The sequence below is a fragment of the Dendrobates tinctorius genome, unplaced genomic scaffold (genome assembly GCF_039654945.1).
Source record: "Dendrobates tinctorius isolate UK_male_01 unplaced genomic scaffold, ASM3965494v1 ptg000205l, whole genome shotgun sequence".
Classification (NCBI taxonomy): domain Eukaryota; kingdom Metazoa; phylum Chordata; class Amphibia; order Anura; family Dendrobatidae; genus Dendrobates; species Dendrobates tinctorius.
The window spans coordinates 7761812-7786204 of record NW_027361872.1 but is presented as its reverse complement, the minus strand read 5'-3'; the positions used below and the strand labels follow the sequence as shown (position 1 = coordinate 7786204).

General features: G+C 40.2%; 1 protein-coding gene across 11 annotated transcripts in view; it reads left to right on the top strand.

Annotated features, from left to right (window-relative positions):
* The window catches only part of NRXN1 (neurexin 1), a 1899875-nt gene that overhangs the window by 890359 nt on the left and 985123 nt on the right, over window positions 1-24393 (top strand). For all 11 annotated transcript variants that reach the window (XM_073553976.1, XM_073553975.1, XM_073553974.1 and 8 more), the window contains one exon: window positions 4449-4887. In XM_073553976.1, coding sequence (XP_073410077.1) covers window positions 4449-4887 — 439 coding nt within the window. The remainder of the gene's footprint in view (window positions 1-4448; window positions 4888-24393) is intronic.

Genomic DNA, 24393 nt, shown 5'->3' with positions numbered 1-24393 from the left:
AAGTATGGTTTACCAAGAGCAGCCAATAAAGTTGAAGTCTAGACCCAGAAATAAAGGTGGTGCCTAGAGCCAAAAACAAAACTGATGCCTAGAGCAAAAAATAAAGGTGATGCCTACAGCCAGAAATAAAGGTGATGCCTAGAGCAAAAAAAAAAAGTGACGCCTAGAGCTAAAAATAAAAGTGATGCCTACAGCAAGGAATAAAGGTGATGCCTACAGCCAGAAATAAAGGTGATGCCTACAGACAGATATATTGGTGATGCCTACAGCCCTAATTTAAGGTGATGCCTAGAGCCATAATATGTTTTATTGTGTCACTACAGCTTATCATTGGGGTTTGAAAAAATGAAATCCACAGTAATCAAGTGATCATAATTTTGCCCATGAAGTAGAATAGAGATGAATAGTCTACACCTTTTTCTAAAGTACATAAACCAAGGATTTTGCTTAATAGTTTCTTCTATTTTTCAAGGTGATGAGGTTACCTCCGGTCACTGAGGCTGCGTTCACAGCCGGGCTGACCTGCGGTGTCCGCCCATCTCTACTATTAATCTTCGTTCAGATTTCTATTTGGATATTTAATTTTTGTGGTTTGTTTTGGGAACAGATAATTGAAAAAAAAAAGGTTTTCTTTACGAGTATGATGCAAAAGGAGGTAGTATGACCCCATTGATTATTATGGGGTCTGATTGGGTTTAGTTATATAGCTGGTTGTAGAATGGAAAAAAAAAAATGCAAAATACGAGAGAATTGGACCCATTATACTAATGTCACTCGGATCAAACTCTGATCTGAGTGTTATCTTACTGTGATTCAATTCTCTTGCATGATGTCGGACTGCACTCAGATGAGATCCGACTGCGGTCTGATGTTTCATGCACGCCAATAAACTTGTATTGGTGCACACGATCTGCTTCTTGGATGCACTCAATTGTTTTCTCATACCGAATCCGAATGAGAAAATAATCACAGATCTCCACTTCCCATAGCATAACATTGGGCCGAGTGCTATCCGATAAAACAACACAGAGCACCCGGCCGTGTTATACGCTAGTGTGAGTGTACCCTAAGATGAAATGTCAATTTGTGTAAATCTTTCAATATTACAATAAATATTGTAATTTTTATGATGATGCTGATGATTTTCTATAGGTTAGTACCGGTGGTGTGCGTGGTGTGCAAAGCTAGACAACCCCAGCTGTACAGCATCCCTGGAAGTTACGCCATAATCCTACTATAAAGATGAATTATTCATTTTGTTATTGAAAGCTCCTGTGAGCTGTAAAATAAAACACTTTGTTGCATAAAACAACATGTCTGCTCCACCTCCTTATGATTTATGCATGGTACAGAATGGGAACTGGGGAATTACAGAAAATGAGTTAATCAACATTTTACTTTTTATCCTCCGCAGTAAAACATATAAGTTCTATTATACAAAAACATCCCAGTTATAGGGGTCCTTTTGTGTCACATAATCGCCATCACCTCCCTAACAGTGCTTGGCTGTGAACTGCTCAGGTTATTACTGAAGAAATGACATATTTGTGTCATTATATGAAACAGCATGTTTGGTGATCAGTTGTGTAGCTACAGAGTTTTGTGTTTTTTCAGTATTTTCCTTTGCTTTGATTGATAATCGTTATTATTGAGTAATGCATAAGCATGAAGAGCAGAGATGAGCGGATCAGGTAAAATTCTTATTTGCCTGTTTGCACTGATTTTCCCAGGAAATTCAATTTGCTGATTATTTTCTGCTCATTGAATGTCCATTATTCTGCTCTGGAGACTCTCCTGACCCCAGAGTATAATAAACATAAGATGCAAAAAATAGAAAAAACCCTTATACTTACTTCACCCCTCACCTCTCCGCACCCTCCGCTACTCACTGTCTGGTCCTCGTCATATCTTTTGATCACAGTCACAAGCTCTGAATCTCCTGGCCTCTTCATACAACTCTGATATTTCCGGCTAATAAAAGACTCAGCGCCACGCAAGTGCAAAACCATCTTAGGGCTAATCAGAGCCGGAAGTCCTGGTTGTTACACTGGCCACTCACAAGGCTTTTAAGCGCCGCCCTTCTTACCATATGTTTCGCTCTGCTTCATCCAGTACCTGACCATTGCTCTGAGTTGCCTTGTGCTGGTTGTGAGCCATAGGGGAGTAAGGCCAAACTCTGCAGGAATTTGTATCCATCCTGTCCTGCCGAAATCTGCTTCACCAGCTTATCACCTGCTATATATATGATATGTGATATATCATGTGTCTCCACCTTCCACCATCCATTACTTCCTCAAACATTGGTTCCTAGCCTTCTAACACCTTGTTAACAAATTCCTCCATGCTCTGTCTCCTGTTATCGACCCGGCTTGTTCACCCATCCTGGCTGACCTCTTTGATCCTAAATTCGGCTTGGTGTATCAAACCTGTGCTACCTGCCCTGACCTGAGATTGTCTGACCACATCATTGTCTTCCTCCTTCTGTACCTCATACCTGCGCCTCTGACACTACAGTCAGCTGTGGTAGTTCCGGGGACTTACCTTGAGTGCTACCGGGTGTCTACCAGAAGCCCAGTCTATCATCACACTAGTGAAGACTTAGTAGACACTTAAGCCCCCGTCACACACAGCGAGATCTCTGCTGAGTCACAAGTTTTGTGACGCAACAGCGATTCACCAGCGATATCGCTGTGTGTGACACCTATCAGCGACCGCCCCCCCGCCAGATATCGCTGATCATGCTTGAAAGCCCTGGACATTTTTTTGATCGTTGGTCTCCCGCTGGCCAGCACGCATCGCTGCGTGTGGCAGGTGGGAGACCAGCGATTAGCGAGCTGGAGCTTGTATCCAAGGTAAACTGCGGGTTACTAAGCATGCGCGTCACTTAGTTACCCACTGTGTACCTTAGATACCAGCTCACTGGTGCAGGGAGCTGGTAACCAAGGTAAACAGCGGTTTTCTAAGCGCTGTGTGGCGCTTAGAAACCCACTGCTTACATTGGTTACCAGCTCCCTGCACCAGCACGCTGGTATCTAAGGTACACAGTGAGTAACTAAGCGACGTATGCCCTTGTTACCCGCATCGTCGCTGTCCTGATCGTTGCTGAGAGTTGCCTGTTTGGCAGCTCACCAGCGATCATGTAGTGACACACCAGCGATCCTGACAAGGTTATATCGTTGTTGGGATCGCTGGTGCATCGCTATTTGTGATGGGGGCCTTAGTCACACCCCTCCAGGGTAAACCCGGCCCGTGGCCCCTGTGGGCCACACCCAACAGCGTTACACTGGCATGGTGTGAAGAGGGCCAGGGATTCAGCGCTCAAAGCAGTGATCAGAAGATATAACAAGAATCAGGGGGTAATTATAAGGAATTGAGAAAGTGAACAGTGAATGGGAGTGTTTTTTTAATTTTTTTACTTTTTAATGGCTTATAATGGTTCAGCAAAATGGTTGCCCGTCGTTGTCATTTTAGTGAATCCACAGGAAACTAATTACAAAAAATCTTCATTTTGGCAAATGCATTTTTTTGTAAAATTAGATTATTATTCAATACCACTCTAATGTATTTTCTCATCTCTAATAAAGAGCTCACTTAACTCTGTTATAATTATAATTTGTGGAGCTACTATGCTGGTTGAGTAGAAACTTTATAAAATAATTATTTGTAGATACACTCAGGGAGCGCTGGTGTCTGTCCCTTACACCCAAACCATTCTGATAGCTTTATATGTTTTTCCTTGTACTAGTTCCTAGAGTGAGTATGTGTTTTGTCGAGAAATTAAAATAAATTTGTACAGTTGGGGCTGAGTTATATTACAGGATGTACATTACTGCAGCATATATTGGTGTCAGGTCTGGATTATAAAAGGGCAAAAATGACAAGTGACCTTGGACCCCCCACCGTCTCAAGCCTCTAACAACATCTTCAAAATAATTATTTTTTAGCACTTCATGGTGGCGGTTTTAAAATATGCTGTGCTGTATATCACATATTTATAATTATTTGCAAACTTTTGAAGACATTTGCTATAACTTACTGCTTTTTAACCTTAAGATTTATTGTAGATGTAAAATTTGAATGCCTCATCTATGTCCAGATAATTTTGTTCTGTAAACAAGCCCAAGTAGTCAAGTTGTCGTATTCCAGTGTTCCCCAACTCAAGAAACACCAACAGATCACGTTTTCAGGATTTTCTTAGTATTCCCCAGATGATGGAATTTTAACATGTATATACTGAGGTAATCCTGAAAACACGATCTGTTGGTGGCTTTTTAGGATTGGAGTTGGGGGAGGTTGATAATGAATTTGTACATACCGTAAAAAATAGACCACAAAATGTTTTTTGACAACAGGTTTTGAGCTTTTTGTGTCTAATATTTACAAGAACCGTAATGGGCATTTCCTTATATATGTAGTAACCTACTTTTTTATGTTTTTGTCTATTCCAGGTTGTTTATAAAAATAATGATGTCCGTCTAGAATTGTCACGTCTTGCCAAGCAAGGTGATGCCAAAATGAAAGTTCATGGTGTAGTCGCCTTTAAATGTGAGAATGTGGCCACATTGGACCCAATCACCTTTGAGACTCCAGAATCATTCATCTCTTTACCAAAATGGAACGCAAAGAAGACCGGATCCATATCATTTGACTTCCGCACAACAGAGCCCAATGGACTCATATTGTTTAGTCATGGTAAACCTCGTCACCAAAAAGATGCAAAAAATCCCCAAATGATCAAGGTTGACTTTTTTGCTATAGAGATGCTTGACGGCCATCTGTATCTTCTTCTTGACATGGGATCAGGAACCATTAAAATAAAGGCAATACAGAAAAAAGTAAATGACGGAGAATGGTATCATGTGGATTTCCAACGGGATGGACGCACAGGTAAGAATATATATTTGTGAAAAGTTATAATAAATAGAATGTCAAGTATTTATATTTATTTTACTTAAAAAAAACCAAAAAACAATGGATTCATTTTTTCACTTTTTTAACATTGTTTTATGTGCATTTTTAATTCAGTACAAGGAAAAATATAATGACAAATCTCAAATAATAAAAGTTTTTTTTAATAATTATCCATTAAAAAGGTTAGTTAATTTCTGGAAAAATTTTCTAAAATGTCCATAAAGGGATTTTCAAGTCATATGCCTTTGTTGATTATCCTCACAAATAGTCTTGAGGATAGACATCAATATTAGATTGCTGGGGGTCCCACACTCGGAACCCCAACCGATCAGCTGTTATTATCTATGGCAGCAGTGGTATGCAAACATTGAACAGAGATGCAAGCCGCATCTCCAATCCATGGGTAGCAGTAGCAGCCGCTCTAACGGTGCAAAGCTCAAATCAAGGAGCCCGACAGGCAACTTAAGCAAGAATGTTGCAGTTTCGGTATTTTACCTATTAGGACTACCATGTACCCGTTTGTAAAATCAATTCAGCAGTGAATAAGCCATTTAAAGGGAATTTGCTGGCAGGTTTTTGCTCTGGAATCTGATATGATGAGACAGAGAGTCGGATTCTAGTGATGTGTCACTTATTGGACTGCTTGGTGCAGTTTTGCTAGATTCCATGTTTTCTCTGTAGATGTGGCAGAGCTTAGACTTCTGGGCAGTGCCTAACCCTGACTGGCAGCTTCCTGTGTACACTGTACATTGTAAGTAAACTGTCAATCCGTGGTGGGGGCGGAGTTACACTGATTAGCCTGACTGGCATGCATGTGAGACCTAGTCCTGTAGTGATAATCTCCTGCTGAAAAAAAAAATATTGAAACTACAACACACAGCCTAATAAGAGACACATTCCAGGAATCAGGGTCCTAATATTTACATTATTTTGCTTACTGATTAAGTGGCAAAAGCCTGGTGACATAATCCATTTAAGACTAGACTAAAAAAGGAAATGTGTACCAGTACAGTGTTGGACTGGGGTCCAACGAAACCAACAATAACATCAACTCTGGAGGCCATTATCCTCATTAACACTTGTATACTGAACAAAAAAATATAAACGCAAAACTTTTGTTTTTGCTCCCATTTTTCGTGAGCTGAACTCAAAGATCTAAGACTTTTTCTATGCTCACAAAAGTCCTTTTCTCCCAAATATTGTTCACAAATTTGTCTAAATCTGTGATATTGTGCTCTTCTCCTTTGCCGAGATAATCCGTCCACAAAGGCCTTTTGTGTACTTAGAAAAAGTCTTAAGCCTCCGTTACACACTGCGATATCGCTAGCAATATCGCTGTAAAGTCACCGATTTTGTGACGTTGCAGCGATATTGCTAGCGATATCGCTATGTCTGATACTTACCTCCGACCGGCTCCCCTGCTGGTTATCGTTGGTCGCTTGAGAACTCCCTGGACCATTCTTCGTTGGCCACTTCCTGCTGCGCTTCCTGTGGCGCCGACGTGCGAGGTGTGCAGGCGGGAGGATGCCAGGATTGCCGCGTCTGACAGGTAAGTAGCGACCCCTGACCCCAGCGATGTCGCTGGTGAGATCTGCCTGAGTGGCAGCTCACTAGCAAACACTTAGCGATGCACCAGCGATCCATATCGTTGTCGGGATCGCTGGTGCATCGCTAAGTGTAACGGTACCCTTAGATCTTTGAGTTCAGCTCATGAAAAATGGGAGCAAAAACAAAAGTTTTGCATTTATATTTTTGTTTAGTATACCATAGATAATAAACTAGATAGTTACGGTACATGAATGATGAGATGCTGCCTTTGTCTGTAAGTAATGAACCAAGTGTGTTGTGTCAAGTACTGTAGACATAGGAGTGTGGAGGGCCAACTCATGCCCAGGGGCCCACCAGGGGATTCACCTGCTCCCCTGTGGGTCAGTCTGAGCTTGCCCCAATATTCTTGTGATATTATTTTTCTTCTCTTGGATTCCATATAAAGTCATACAGAGGTACAGCATAGATTTATTAACGTGCCACATTACAGACTATGATACAGCCATGTGTATTTTGCATTACGTTAAAAATTGTTCAGTTTTAGCCTCCATTGTTTTTCTACAGAAATAAAAAGACATCTCTTACTGTATTTATTTGGAGTTAACTATTCTAACCTCCAAAATGCAGTTAAGGATATACTAAAATATATGTAATGATAGGAATAAACTGTTATACTGATGGAAATAGTATCTCTACAATACTGTAGTATTGGGTTGTTAATTTTAAGAAAAAAATGCAATTCTGCTTTTTCAGTAAGGAAAATGTAAAAATCTGAAAAACTCAATTTCACTTGCTAATACATGTCTAAAATATAAAAAAAACCCGGCAAATTGAAAAATATAAAGTTGCCCATTGCCGGCTACCAAATACCAACTGGTATTGGAAGCAAGAAGAAAGTACCGTATTTTGTGCTTTATAAGACACACTGGATTATAAGACGGATCCCAAATTTTGAAGAGAAAAATAGGAAAAATAGGTGCTTCTTATAATCTATGCGTCTTTTTGCTTAACGGGGGTGGTGGCTGCAGTGAAGCGGAGTCTCAGGGTCGCTGATGGCGGAGGCAGTAGTGGGGCGATGGATGTGTCGGGGTCCCGGACTTTCACAAAATGTCGGTGGAGCCCCCGCACCACCGAACACCTGCAGTGTTGCACCTCCAAACACCCCCTCATCCCAACCTGCGGCCACTCCTGCCTCCTCCAGCAGTGACCCTGGGTTCCCGCTCCACCGCCGCCGGTAAGGTACTGTATATTCGAATTATAAGGCGCACCCCCATTTCCCCCCCCAATTTGGGGGAAAAGAGTGCATCTTATTATCTGAAAAATAGGGTAGCTTATTTGTCCTCTAAGATAAGCTCCTATATACCTATTATCACATGTTTTGGGGGTTATGTCTTTTATGATAACGAGTAATTGTAAAATCCGGTTTAAAAAAAAAAGGTAACATACATATATAATCATTAGCTTGAATATCAAATATGAGAAAGTTTGACCTTAATATTATGGATGCATTTTGTATTCTTCTTATGTAGAAAGTTACTAGACATAATTAAGTAGAAAGTAGGTCACAGTCACTGAGTTTCATATCTCCAAGTGGATTCTTCTTTATCCTGTGGGAAGAGATAAACTTGAGGAGACAGATGACTCCATTTACAGATATACAAAGCAATACTATCCTTGTCTCAGAGGGCTGTTATTTATCATGTCCTCTTAACAGTTAAAGGTGAGTTATAGCCAGTCTATTGAAAGAGTGTAATGAATCACCGTTCTGTCCATTTGTCAGGAAATGAGATTTCTACAGATTTGAATACATCGAAAATACAAAATAAAAATTGCCTGAAATTGCACAACACGCTCCAGGGATTTCACACTGACAAAACCATCCTTTATTGAGGAAACCGTTAACCTGCGGGGAGTAAAATTAACACTCTCAACTGGTGTGGCTTTATTTGTGCTGCCGTAAATATCTGCTTTATTGTGTACAGGCATGGGGCACATAAGTCAATGAAAACATACGCGCAACATAAAATAATGCAAAACCATTAATATAAGAAAAAAGCTTTAAAACATAAATTAAAATAATAATAATGATAGAAAAGAATATAGATAAGAATATGTAAAATTAAATAAACTGTTGTGTCCTTGCTTTCCTTTTCTCTTGTCTTGACAGATTTAGCAATCTTGGGGTAAGTGCACACTAGGCATTTTTTCCATGGCAGGAAAGAAGCTGCAGAAAAAAAAGCATGATTTCCTTGGTTTTCTTGCATATTTTGATGAGGTTTTGTGTGCGTTTTTGCAGCGGTTTTGGCATGCTACATTTGTCTCTTGTGTATGCTGATAAAATTTGTTGTTGAAAAAAGTCCTATTATTGTTATTATTTTTTATTATTATAGCGCCATTTATTCCATGGTGCTTTACATCTGAGGAGTATACATAATAAATACAAGTACAGTAATCTTAAACAATACAAGACATGACTGGTACAGGAGGACAGAGGACCCTGCCCGCAAGGGCTCACATTCTACAGGAGATGGGTGAGGATACAGTAGACTAGGGTAGAGCTGGTCGTGCAGCGGATTGGTGGATCAGTGGTTACTGCAGGTTATAGGCTTGTCGGAAAAGCTTGGTCTTCAGGTTATTTTTGAAGGTTTCCACGGTAGGTGAGAGTCTGATATTTTGGTGTAGAGAGTCCCAGAGTAGGGGGGATGCACGGTAGAAATCTTGTATGCGATTGTGGGAAGAAGAGAGCAGGAGATCTTGTGAGGATCGGAGGGTGCATGCAGGTAAGTACCAGGAGACGAGGTCACAGATGTATGGAGGACTAAGGTTGTGGATGGCTTTGTATGTCATGGTTAGGGTTTTGAACTGGAGTCTTTGGGTAATCGGGAGCCAGTGTAGGGATTGACAGAAGGGAGAGGCTAGGGAATAGCGGGGGTACAGGTGGATTAATTGGGCAGCAGAGTTTAGAATAGATTGGATGGGTGCGAGAGTGTTAGAGGGGAGGCCACAGAGCAGTAAGTTGCAGTAGTCAAGGCGGGAGATGATGAGGGCATGGACTAGGGTTCTATTCTGTAGAATCAGGTTTTTGCACTAAAAAAACACAGCAAAATATGATACCTGCGTTTTTGGTGCATTTTTCCCTGTTTTTTCACCACCCATTCAAGTCAAAGGGTGAAAAAGCGGTGAAAGAAGTAACATGCTCTATGTCCAAAAAATCATGCAAAGCACAAAATACTGATGACAAAAATAAAGTTTGTGCATGAGATTTCTGAAATATCATAGGCTTTGCTGATACTGTAAAATGTAGCTGAAAATTTGAATTAAAAAATGCATACAAAAATGCTGAAAAAAACCCTAGTGTGAACTTAGCCTTAAAATGAACTTGCTCACTTTACATAGCAAGGCCGCCTGTTTACAGTATTGGCATTACACAAATTGCCTTTCATAAGACATATAAATGTAGGAAGATTGCTAGTCATTAAAATTATTTCAAATTCTCATTGTGGTTTCCATCAGTTACTTTTTTCCCGTTTTAGTAGGGTGCTGATAGGAATACTTGCTGAATCCAAGTTTGTGAACGCAGTACAATAGAAAAAGCTGTCCGGCACTTCAATATAATAAAATACCTTCTTTATTGAAATTGATTAAAACATAGAACACTGATTCATGTCTGATTTCTAACGCGTTTCAAACGTCCACTGCTCTTTGTCAGAGAAACGAGTAAGAAAATAACATTCTATGACTAAGAGCACTGGATGCTTGAAATACATAAGAAAACTGACAATGGTCAGTGTGATATATTTTAAGCAATTGCATTAAAGATTTTTTTCCCACGCATTTCAAGCATAACATCATTCTATGATTAATAGCAGTGTAGACTTGAAGCACGTTAGAAAATCGAGATGGATCAGTGTGCTATGTTTTAACAAAGTGCAATAAAGATTACGTACGCACTTTGAGCATCACATTATTCTATGACTAAGAGCAGAGTATGCTTGAAACGCGTAAGAAAAAACTACATGGGTCAGTGTGCTATATTTTAATCAATTTCCAAAAAAGATTTTCTTACACATTTCAAGCATAAAATCATTCTGTGACTAAGAGCAGTGTATGCTTGAAACGCGTAAGACTACCGACATGGATCAGTGTGCTATGTTTTAATCAATTAAAAAAAGATTTTCTAAAGCCCCCTTCACACATAGCGAGATCGCTAGCGATATCGCTAAAGTGTCACCGATTTTGTGACGCAACAGCGATATCGGTAGCGATCTTGCTACATGTGACACTTACCTCTGACCCGGCTCCCTGCTAGATATCGCTGATCGTGTGAGAACGGGATGGTCCATTTCTCGTCATCGGCTTCCTGCTGGTGCCGACGAGCGACTCCATAGACGAGGGCGGAAGACGTCACCCTCGCTGCGTGTGACAGGTAAGTATCGACCACCGACCTCTGCTGCATTGCTAGTTAAATCCGCCTGTTTGGCCGCTCATTAGCGACCATTTAGCGATGCACCAGCGATCCTGACCGGGTCGTGTCGTTGTCGGGATCGCTGGTGCATCGCTAAATGTAATGGGACCTTTACATATTTCAAGCATAAAATCACTCTGTGACTAAGAGTAGTAAGACTACCGACATGGATCAGTGTGATATATATTAATAGATAGCAATAAAGATTTTATTACGCATTTCGAGTATAATGTTATTCTATGACTAAGGGCAGTGTATGTTTGAAACGCGTAAAAAAACTACATGGACCAGTGTGAAAGGTTTTTATTTATTCAATAAGGATTTCCTATGCATTTTGAGCCTAACATCATTCTCTGACTAAAGGCCCCATCACACATAAAGATGCACCAGCGATCCCGACAAAGATACAACCTTGTTAGGATCACTGGTGCATCGCTACATGATCGCTGGTGAGCTGCCAAACAGGCAGCTTCACCAGCAATCAGCACCAGAAAGGACGCTGGTCTCTAAGGTAAATATTGGGTTACTAAGCGGTGCGCGTCACTTAGTTAACCGATGTGTACCTTAGAAACCTGCGTGCTCGCGCCGGGAGCTGCCAGTACGCAGGTTTCTAAGGTACACATCGGGTAACTAAGTGACGCGCGCTGCTTAGTAACCTGATATTTACCTTAGAGACCAGCTCCCAGCACCTGCTTAGAGCGCTGGGAGCCTCGCTGATTGTTGGCTCCCGCTGCCACATGCAGCGATGCGCGCTGACCAGTGGGAGAGCAACGATGAAAAAATGGCCCAGGACAATCCTGCACGATCAGCGATACCCGGCGGGGGGGCCGTCGCTGATCTCCGTCACACACAGCGATCTCGCTGGCAAGATCGCTGTGGCGTCACAAAATCAGCGATCTTGCTAGCGAGATCGCGGTGTGTGACGGGGCCTTAAGAGCAGTGCATGCTTGAAACATGTAAGACAACCGACATAGATAAGTGTGCTATGCTTTAATAGATGGCAAAAAAGATTTTATTATGCATTTCGAGAATAACTTTATTCTGTTACTAAGAGCAGTGTATGCTTGAAACGCATAAAAAAACAACATGAATCAGTGTTCTATGATTTAATCGATAGCAATAAAGATTTTCCTACGCGGTTAAAACGTGTAAGACAACTGACATGGATCACTGTGCTATGTTTTAATCGATCACAATAAATATTTGTTTTTACGCGTTTCGAGCATAGTTTTATTCTATGACTAAGAGCATTGTATGCTTGAAACACATAGAAAACTGACATAGATCAATGTGCTATGTTTTCATTGAGTGTGATAAAGATTTTACTACGCGTTTCGAGCATAACATTAGTCTATGACTAAGAGCAGTGTATGCTTGAAATGAGTAAAAACTGACATGATTCACTGTGCTATATTTTATTTGATTACAATAAAGATTTTATTATGCATTTCGAGCATAACGTTATTCTATTTCTAAAAGCAGTATGTGCTTGAAACGCATAAGAAAATCAACACGGATCAGTGTGCTATGTTTTAATTGATTGCAGTAAAGATTTTCTTGCGTGTTTCAAGCCTACACTGTGCTTAGTCATAGAACAACATCCTGTGTCTTAGAGCAGCGCATGCTCAAAACGCGTAAGAAATCCAACGTGGACCTGTGTACTATTTTTTTATCAATTTCGATAAGAAGTAGTTTTATTATATTGAGGTGCTGAAGCAGTTTACTGTACACTGTACACAAATTGCAAATATTCCATAATGCACAAATAAATGTTAGATGCAATAATTATCCCATTATTTAGGCTTAGTCTACAATTCAGTCAAGCATAATCCATTCCTGGGAAATGGTTGGGTCTATTAGAATGTCACACAATGACTCAATAAGGTGCAAAAATGGTAATAATGATAGTCAGGCTACAATAGAAATCTGTGATGAAACTTCAACCGTATTGTAATGGTTGTGCGTAATCTGCATTGATTTTGAAAACCCGTAGTGTGACTTGAATCTTGTTAAAATCACACTGTGCAATAAGGTTTCCGTGACCCGCTTACATCAGGGTATGATTAGAACAGACTACATTGTGGCCGAGACCTCAAAGTAGAGAAGTATCTATCACTCTGTCTAAGGAAAAGTTTCTATACTTTGCATTGTACACTGCATACTTTTGGATGAAAATTTAGATACAATACTAGTATGAATGTTGAAAAGCTAAAAAATCAAACTTTATTTTCTAAACTAAATCATGAAAGGTGGCGTAATCTTTGGATTCTTTATTTTCATTGTCAGGGGCAGATTGATCACTTACGTATTAGGGCAGTGACTGAGTGGTAATGGCCAGAATGGACCCAATGTCAAATTCAGGGGAACCAACATGATATTTTATGTCTCCTAGCTATGCACTGCCACATGACGTCATAGGAAAGAAGGATCAAGCAATTGGAATTAAAATACCCCATCCTTTTGTTGTGGGTGAGATAAGAGGCTGCCATAAGAGTCTGGCAGCAGCTTTATCTTATCTCCCCACTGAAAATACCTCACAGGGAATCTATCACCAGATTTTTAATACTGCATCTAAAAGCAGTAAAGTGTAGGAAAAGAGATCTTGATTCCAGTGATATATCACTTAGTTTACTGGTTGCAGCAGTTGTGACCCAATCAGAGTTTTTAGATGTAGCATTCAGCAGAACTGAGAAACCTGCGCCTGCCCATGCAACAGCTTTCTATGTACATTGTCCATTGACAGTGAGCTGCTTATCAGAGGAGGGTGTGTGTTCAGACCAGGGTGAGCTGTAGTCCATGCAGTGACAATCTCCTGGTGATAAAACCTTCTTTGTATAGAAACAACAGCATATAGCCTAATTAGTGACACATCCCTGAAATCTGTATTTCAGCCTCTACCTCATACTGTCCTTAGATTACATAGAATAATCCTACTGACAGATTCACTTTAATGCTCTCGAAAGAGAGAGCTGATGGATAAAGAAATGTTCAACTGATAGTTATCTTCCGTATAGCCAGTTTTAGTCCTTTAGAGCTTAAATTCTCAATCTATGATATACATAACCCAGAGATTCAGATCATATATACAAGGGGGTACTTGCACTATTTTTATTTTTACCCTGTGATTCTTTTGTGCAGCTCAGAGAATGATCATCATAGCCTTAACCCCTTTTACAAGGGCCAAAATCGGTTCTCAGGGAAGAAAAATTGTTTTCCCCACAATAATAGGTTAGGAACTGGAGTAATTTTGCAAAGTTTATTTGAATGAAGGTACTTGGCTAAGATTGATTTAAAAATGCAGTTAGAGCATTCATTGACGTTGAAGTGCATGGCCTCCTTCTTAACACATTTATTAACCTAAATCAAACCCTAACAGTGCCTGTGTGGAGATGAGACCCACTTACTTCTGTTGTGCTAACATTGCTTTGTAATCCTTCTGAAGTGAGGGCAGAGCTGGGTCTCATTGAGCTTGATGTGCGCTAATTACAGAGTGATTACAAAGTTCCCTTAGCACAACAGACATTGGGAGACTCATATCCAGACAGGCAGTGTGGGGAATGGGCAGTACAGTAGAGTTGACAGTGTTATGAGAGGAGTGCTGATGGAGGAGTTTATAATGTGACACAGCTAAACTCAGATGCACCAAACCCCCCACCACCCCCACAGAGACCTTATTTGAATGGTGTGTGTCTATACTCTAATTTCCCACCACTTTCTAATCATGCAGGATGTTAGACCAGGAGATCAGAGCTGTATCCTTACATCTCACACACATGCCCCCACTATAGCTTAGTCTTCTCGGGATGTAATAGTAGACGCAAAGCAATTTTATTTCTATTGTGTTGCTGCCTGCCTATGATTGGGCAACTCATACAGTCACAGAGAAGAATTGCAAGACCCTAGTGAAAACTCTGATAACATCCACTTGGACTTAACAAAAGTTGACTCACTAGGTGCCAAATACTTTGAAAATATCTCCACAATAGAGTGGCAAAATGAAAAAAAGTTCGCTTTGCATCTACTTTTACATCCTGTGTCAGGTTCAATGTGAAAATGTGATGAAAGGTCTTCTTTAAGACTACATCTACACAGTAGTACACTGCAGTACAAATTTTTAAATTCACAACCTCTCAATTTCTGATGCAGATTTTAGCCACAAATGTCAATCTTTTAAATCTGAAATTTGCCACGGATCATGGAAGTATTCTTCACTGCTGGAGAAATGACAAGCCACGATCGATGGAATATGGAATGTTGATTTATTGTCAACACATTTCAGAGTCACTTTGACTCCTTCAGGACATAATAATGGAAAACTGACCAAACAAAGAGCTAGTCTGAACTAGTGCATACCAAAAACAATAACATAGTAAATGGAGCAAAGGTTGCACTCAATTGCACTAAAGCAAATCAGTGTGTGATACATGAAGTGTGAATAGCATAATGTCTTTTGTAAAAGAAAAACACATGAGATGCTTAGCATAAAATTTGTCCAAAAATTGTGAGCCCATCCACCAACGCCAAGGTAATCTCATGGATCGGATGGGTCCCTGACCTAACTGCCTAGTGTGAACACTTACCTCTATAAATTTTTGTTTGTCCTTAACAAGGAGTCGGAATGACGCCGAAGCTGCTTATAATTCCTCCGGCAACGCAGATTACTTCCATCGTCCGTGGCAAATTTCACATACAATTCTAAAGAAGATAACCACATATAATATATGGAACACATAACCAATCTATAACAGAATCAACCTTATTTTCATATCAAAAGTCATATATACCATATAATTAAGTAATCCCAGACTGGATAGGACCGTATCTGACCAACTATGTATCCACAAAAACAAAAGCAGTCATATAGTCCAAAATTACAAATGTGCAAAGAAGCTTTATTAGATAGTGTCAGGTAAAAAAAATCACAGTGGGTAAAATTGTGCCAAGATTCAACATACACAAAGGGGCAGATGGAAACACATGTGGGCAATAAAATTAATAATACCTCCTTCAGATATCAGTATTACAATGCAAAGATTATATATAGTAATTAATAGTATGGAGGTTTAGATATGCCAAGATACAAGTATGATCACTATAACATGGTATTGGAAATGCCGATGCAACAAATATACATACCAAAAGCAATATACCAGACCACACGTGCAGCCCCTGCCCACCCCAACGCGTGTTTCGGATAGATCCTTCCTCCCCTTTGTGTACGTTGAAACTTGGCACAATTTTACCCGCTGTTTTTTTTTACCTGACACTATCTGATAAAGCTTCTTTGCACATTTGTAATTTTGGACTATATGACTGCTTTTGTTTTAGTGGATATTTCTAATTCTATAGAAGTTGCAGCAGCAGGAACCTATGAATTTTTAGTGGTTGTGTCTTACTCAACCCAATAGGTTGAGCATAATTTTCTATTGATCCATCTTTACTACTTGGATAAGACCTATTGAGCTTTTGCATAATTTGAAATCTAGTGTTTTAATATGTGGAGCAAAATTCAAATGTTACAATACAAAATCCACACACATGAATCTTTTCCCATTTGAACGTACCCCATTTATCCTAAAACCTAAATCACAATAACTTATTTATAACTCTAGAATTTATAACTTACAGAAAAAAAGTTAGTGGGAATCTTATTCTCTACTGTTAGCAAAATATTCTTCATGTAAAGGAAGTTAATAACACATTCTGAAAAAAAGAAGCTCTTTTGGTCTTTTGATTTCAGAGAGCATTCTGTAAATCTCAGGATTGCAACAGTAAAATAACGTTAAATAAGAAATAAAAATTTTAGTTAATTTTCTTGGCTGGATGGTTCCTACAATTCAGAAAAGTAAAGCAGTAGAATGCGGTCACTGTGTATCGCCCTTATTTCAACCAGGCTTAAAGAAAACAAAATTGCTGAAGTAATGAATCATTGAAGAGGCTCATTAAAACATACCTGTGGGAGTTATTTTGGCTGGATCTGCTGTACAGTACTGCCAGCTAGGCAGGAACAGAGAATGGCGGTAATATAACAGATGCAGTGCTCATTGTCCGCTGTGCCTCGATGACACATTAAAGTTCAGCTTCTGTGAGATGGAAGGACTATTACAAGCATGTGAGGCATATTTAAGAAGAATCCCTTAAGGGTGTTTAATGGGAATTGAGCCATCATTAACATGATATTGAAACAACATACGTCTAGAATATTTAGTTCGGTAATGTAGAATTTCAACAGAATGTCAACTCCTAAAAAAGAGAAGAGTCCTTTGTACGAAGAATTGTTGTTAATTGGGGGGATCTATGGCAAATAAAGGTTTTCAAAAATGTTTCTTTTTCTCAAAATTGATGTAAACATTTATGACGCCTTGCATTTTTTTTCTAACTAATGGGGGTCCTACTCCTGACAGCTTTTGGAAAAGTAAAAATTTGCATACACCATTGGTGCATTTATATAGTATGGCCCGTTAATGAGCTCCGGTTGACTCTATGCAAATCAGTTGGTGCTTGCTTACCGTCCTGCTTGCAAAGGTTGACAAATACTGATGGTAACAGAATAGTCATTATAGGGAACCTTCAAAAAATGCTATTAATTTGCAAATATGGGGCTAATCTGCAGGTTAATATCGTTCTGAAAATGACTGGTGCCAGCACTTAGAGCGCCGCTGCCACGAGGATATTAACTTTATTACTCCCGGTAGTGTTTGGATTTCAGTCATGGAGGCGATGCTGACACACCTTTAGTCACTGCTCTGTGTATAGAGACTGGCCAACATTGACTGACAGCAGGCTCGGAACTAGGACCGACTGTCAGTCAGTGCTGGAGGTGTGGTTACAGCTGCCACACTCTATACACAGAGCAGTGACTGAACCTGCGCCGCCACCACCCTTATGACAGAAACCTGAACACTGCTGGGTGTAATAAAGTTAATTTCTTCCTGGCAGCGGGGCTCTAAATATAGGCACTGGGAAGGTTCAGAAAACTACTAACCTGCAGATTAACCCCATATCTTCAGGCTAATAGTGTTTTTTCATCTGACAGGTTCTCTTTAATATGTCTTGCCCCTATACATCATCAAGTTATTGGCTTCACTTGTGTGATTTGCTGCCGATAATAATGATTATATAATAGATCCGATCAGCTGACAAATGGGCGTCTGGCTCGTGTGTCAATTGATCATTGGCAGGTTTCTACTCGTTTTTAGTTAGAAATGAATGTTCTTTTCGATGCATATTGGTCCATCTAAATACACCTTAATTATGCAATAGATACAGGCAGATTCACTAAATAATATTATGAGTGGATCAAAAGAAAGAGATTGGTACTTTTGATGACAGAGGTGTGGAGAGTTACACAGTCACATTGTCTACACAGTGCTTTTATAGCTCCAAAATATGACAGTTAATGCTACAATTTTTAATTCTGGTTAACAAAGAGAAATGTATTTTCTCAACATAAAATTTGAGGAGTATGAGAATTTTCCCAGAGGAAATTCCGCAATCAAAAGTACATAGGCAAAAACTGCTGCTGATTTCATTGCAGAAATGCTGTGAAGTTTCCATATTGCATTGTGAAGGGTGAAATCCACTGCAATGTCCACAGCACAATTCAAATTCTTAGCACCGGACAATTTTCACTAAAGATTTCCTTTGCAGCGTATGATTGATATTTAGTAAAAATTGACCCGCAATGTTGACAATTTAATATTCTGAGGCTTTTCAAACCAGGAAACATGGGCAAAAGTTTTGCTGCATTTCCATCCCATGTGGCAATAAGTGCCGTCCACCAGAAACGTAAAAATGGAAGTTTGTAATTTGCACTAGACCAGAAGCAAAAAATTACAGTTCAACTTTAACCCCCTAAGTACATGTTCAGAAGGCACTATAAAAATAAAGTAAATCAAATTCTAACTTACCGTAATTGCCAACTCAAATTTACCAGTATTTTCATCAAATTTGATCAGTATTTGATTTTCAAAAATGATTCATGTACATTCTTCAAATCAACAAGTGTCCCCATAATGACTCCCGATGTAAAAATATTTATATATAGTTCTTCTAAGGTATCTTTAGATAGTACTTTCAGCTTAAACAGTTTTACATTTTTATTTAACAAAAACTCACCAATCTTAAAGCTTGGACTTCCATTAATCACTAGCATGATGAGGGTCTCCCTTTCCTCTCCTAGAAATGTGAGCAGGAATGTGAGTGGAGCTGTGGTCGACCATGGTACTTCCACTTCATACATATTCAAAGGGAGATATAGCAAGATCCAAGTCAGAGCATCGCCTTTTCACTGTGGTTATGCTGATATGAAAAGGAAGACTTAAAGCATATCTTATCCTTTTTGGGAAAAAAACAAGCCTGCTAAAAACATGATCTTGTTGCCCTCATTTCCCATGACACGTTAAAACTGTTTATGGAGCACAAGCACACACCTGTCTAATATGTGTAGGAACTGTCCAGATTCTCGTGCTGTAGGACTTGTCATCCACTCTTTCTAAATAGATGGTTCCTCCTTTTCTACCATTTCTTCACGCACTGTTGGTGCAGGAATTTCATTTCCCATCATGCATTATTCCTTCTGTTATCCAATGGCTAGCCTTGCCTGAACTAAAAAATCTTGCCTGTTTGTTGTGCTTCTATGGAAATTGATTCTTCAGAGAAGAAGAGGACTAGAACTCTATTACCACTTATTCGAAGTAGCAATCCTAAAAGTCAATATCGACCCTTTAATGAGCCTTGCCATATGACTTAAAATAAAAGTCAAACCAGAATCTCATTTTGAAAACACTGTGTTTCTGGGTGTTGCCCCTCATCAGTGCAAACTATTTAATCTCATTTGGCTGTATGAGAGCCTTCACACTAGGATCTAAAGGTCAAAATTTCTACCTGCAAAAAGTGACATGCCTGGGATGCCAGTGTGACAAGGCTGATATCCCATGCAATGTCTTCTGGGAAATTAAATATGCACAGTTTCTCTTCCGAGAGGACAAGGAAAAAACTCTAGTGCTTGGAAGTAGCAATCCTAAAAGTCAATATCTAACCTTTAACAAGCCTTGCCATATGACTTATGATAAAGCCAAACCAGAATCTCAGTTTGCAGGTATGGTGTTCCTACTTTGCAGATATGGTGTTCATACTTTGCATTGACAAGGGGTGTTGTGAGAGGCTTCTGACTGCGATTTTTGAGGAGGGACAACACCCCGAAATACCTAGCCTGCAAATTGAAATTTTGGTTTGGCTGTCATATTGCAAGGCTTGTCAAAGGGTCGATATTGACTTTTAGAATTACTACTTCCGATCGGTGTCACTAGAGTTCTAGTTCTCTTCCTTTCTGAAGATGCAATTTGCATATTTGTTTTCCCAGAGGGGCATTGCCTGACTTATAAGCTGGTATACCAGGCATGTTACTCTCCACAAGGAGAAACATTACCCCTTATGTCTCTGTTATGCCTCTAAACAGGTTTACTAAGAAGTGAAAAGGAGCAAAGCGACAAAGACCTGCCACCACTTCCAGTTATCCGTTTTCGTGTCTCTGCTGCTAAAGACAGATTATACTTTACCACAGGTGGTGGAAAGCACTTAATGGCTTCCACTTTGGAGCTATTTTTAGTGGCAAAACAACATAATTTTTAAATTGAAATTTATCACATTATCAAATGAAATCAAGTTACATGAAACTACAGTGATCAATTAAAACTCTTGTGTTTGTGATCATGGGGGTCTCACTGGGTGGTGAGCTCTGTCATCTCACATTTACCATTGATAAATGATAATTCATGTTGATCAGAGAAAGGTTTATTGGTAATGATAAAAAAGATGTTGTAGAAGGCACCATGCATATCTGGTGTTTTTTTTCCATTCATACTTGGGTGGAGATATGCAGATGAGCATCTTGACAGTTTAATATCTATCCATAAATCTCTTTAATATGGATGAGCAAGGTCAAAGGATACAGATTTACAAATGTAATGAATTCCAAAACCGATTTTAATAGCCTTGAATCCAAAGAGACTTGACCTTCGATAGGTAGTGTTCCGTGTGATAGAGCTCTGAAATGAAAGCAGAGAACTTCATTAGAGGATAGAAGTCATATATTATTCCCAGCTATTGAAATCAGCTTTAATAATTTAGCTTGATTAAAGCTCAGATTTGCATAATTGTTACACACACTTAAGAGGTCATCCTAGTAAAAGAAATTAAACATTATTTAAATACTTGTTCTAAAAAAGTGTGAACATGAGAATAGTATTTAGCATTATTGGGTTCATGCTTAAAATGGATCTTAGGCTGGTTTCACACATTCGACAATCATAGTCCGCATATGGATCACAATGACCGAACCGGCAACGGGTCTCCTGACTCAGCATAACCTGTGTTTGAGACTCCCCTTCACACGCTAGCTTAAAAAAAGTTTCCCGTGAGACTGTCTATTTTTACTGTCCATGTGGTTTTCTGTTGGCCATCCATGTGCACATGTGTACCATCCATGTGCTGTCCATGTGACACCAGAATAGAATACAGAATAGAAATTACAGATTTGTATGTGTTAAAGATGTGCAAAAATATAGATAGACAGATAGATAATATATATCTGTGAGATATATAATTAGTGCCTTACATGTGTAGCTTACTATACATGTATTAACCTAATAAATAAATGAAAAAAATGACGTTTGCTCTTCCCTATTTTTGGTAAACAGCAAAGGTACAGCAGACAGCTGTGAGCTCATATTATCAGGCTGGAAAGGTCCCTGGTTATTGGGCCTTTCCCAGCCTTAAAATTACCAACCTGTAGTATCCCAGTAAGTGGTGCATCACACGAGATGCTCCAACACAGGCACTTCACCTTGGCTCTTCCAAATTGCCCTGGAGTGTTGGCAATCGGTTTAATGGTAGTTGGGGTTGATATCAGCAGTGAATTGTCCAAAAACAGAGCTGACATCAAGCTCTAGTGTCAATAAAGGAGAGGTGCTTCACCTTTGTTGGTTACCAAAAGGGGGAACCCAACATCATTTTTTCATTTATTTATTAGGTTAATACATGTACAGTTAACTATACATACAAGGCACTAATTATATACCTCACATGTATCTATCTATCTATCTATCTATCTATGTGTAAAAAATAGGAACAGCACAAAATACCTTAAAGCAGTGCATGCTTCTCCAGACACCTCACTGTCCTTAGATAATAGCAAAAAAAAAGAAAAAGCAGCACCAAAATAGTAGTGGTGTGAACTGTTTAATAGCCACGCCACTAGGCTATTAAACAGTTCACACCACTACTATTTTGGTGCTGCTTTTTCTTTTTTTGCTATAATCAGTCTATCTATCTATCTATCTATCTATTATCTATCTTCTATCTGTCTGTCTATCTATCTATCCATCTATCTATCTATTAACCTTCCAACAAGACAATGACCCTAAGCACACAGCTAAAATAACAAAGGAGTGGCTTCAGAACATCTCTGTGACCATTCTTGACTGGCCCAGCTAGAGCCCTGACCTAAACCCAATTGAGCATCTCTGGAGAGACCTGAAAATGGCTGTCCACCAACCTTCACCATCCAACCTGACAGAACTGGAGAGGACCTGCAAGGAAGAATGGCAGAGGATACCCAAATCCAGGTGTCAAAAACTTGTTGCATCATTCTGGGTCGCCCTTGTCGCAGGGCTGTGGGGTACTCGGTCCCGGGCCGGTGTCAGGGGGATGTGTCACAGCAGCAGTGACCTGGTCCGTGGCCCTGGGAGCCCAAGTAATGGTGGTTTGTAGTTAATGAAATGAAATAGGTTGTGACGTCACCTGTGGTGTTTGGCAAGCAAGATGTAAAGCCAACGCTGCGAGCAGATCCTCTGGGGCTGATGGTGTGTTGCAGCATAGATGGTGTAGCTCCCACAGGTGAAGCTGTAACCCCAGGGCAGTGTATAGGCGCAGTTAGTGTAAAGGATGATACCTAGATGTAGCGGTGCTGACGGTGTTGGCGCACAATGAATGGAAGACACCAGGGCTTGTAGTTCCAAAGCTTTATTCACAGTTCGTGGTACACACTGCTGCCTGCCTCCGTGCGGTGTCCTCCGGGGCAGAGACTCAATCAACCTCCTGGGCAAGTCAGGCTTCAACTCTCCAACACTCCGCCAACATGTACCTGTCCTGAACGACTCCTATATTGCGCCTTTTAGTGTGAAGAGCTCCAGTACCGTGGTACTCTGAAGTTCCTCCTGTCAGATGTTCCTAACAACTCTTCCTTGTATGGCGGACAGCTGTAGCCTACTTCGGGGACTCCCTTTCTCCTGAGTCCCGGCTCCCTATACAGATGCTGTTGTGCCCCAAGTCTTGGATGGGAGTAATGCATTTACAGCCAACTACTCCCCCGGTGTTTGCTGCAGAACCATAAGTGTCCATACAACCTCGGGGACCGGGCCCTGGCCTTGTGCTGAGAACCTATAGGCAGGGTTCCACTTCCAACCCACAACTCCTCTCTGTTCTCCTACTCCTTCGTTCTGCGCTGTTCCTTCTCTCTCTTATGGAAGCTTAGGTTGCAGTTCTACATCTTTCTCCTTCTGTTCCTTTGCCGTGCCAGCTGGCTCAGGTCACTGAGGCAGCTGCAGCACTCCTTCCTCTCTCTCCTCTCCTAGGGAGTTTGTTCCACTAAGACCAGTCCTCAGCCTCTCCTGACTGACTGTCTTCCTCCGCCTTGACCTCCTGTCAGACTGACCTCCGTCAGCCTGCTCTCTCTCTCAGACTGATCTGAGACTGACTTGTAATCCTACACTTTCCCACTCTTTTATATCTAACTCCACCCACCTCCCAGCACATCTCGTGTTATGAAGCAAGGACCCACGAAAGGTGCTCTGCTACCCTCTAAGCATGGAGCCGCAATCTGGTCCATTGCTGAACTATCCTGTGTGTGGGTGCAGGTGTTGGAATGTGGAAAGGAGCTCCCAACTTCCCTAGTTGGTGGGGCACCACACCTTAGGAGAAGGTGCAGTACCTCTGTGGTGACTGAGCCTCAGGGGCGCCACATACCCCCCATTAAACACAGCATGTCCGTGGGCTGCAAGACAACAAAGTTGACAGCAAAGAAACATACAAGACATTCTGTAATGCATACCAAACTTTTCTTATACTAATCTTCCTAGTATAGAAGGTACTCATCTTGAACGTTACAAACAATTCTATCTAAAATTTTTAATTCTAAGTGCAATTCTCAATTCAAAGTGCTATTCTCTGTAACACATTTTTTTTTCAGCTTCCTTCTCTAGTGCACATTTATTTTTCTACTTTCACTGTCTCTTCTAGATGCAAGACGCTGACTGCAAGTACCTGGTCCGTCACCTGTCTACTTTCAATTCTTTATTCACATCACTCATCTCTAGATCAGACATTCCTAATTCTTCTATAAACGCCATTTCTCAGTTACTAATACTCTTATAAAAAACATTATCTAATACTTCACAGTAAAACATTCA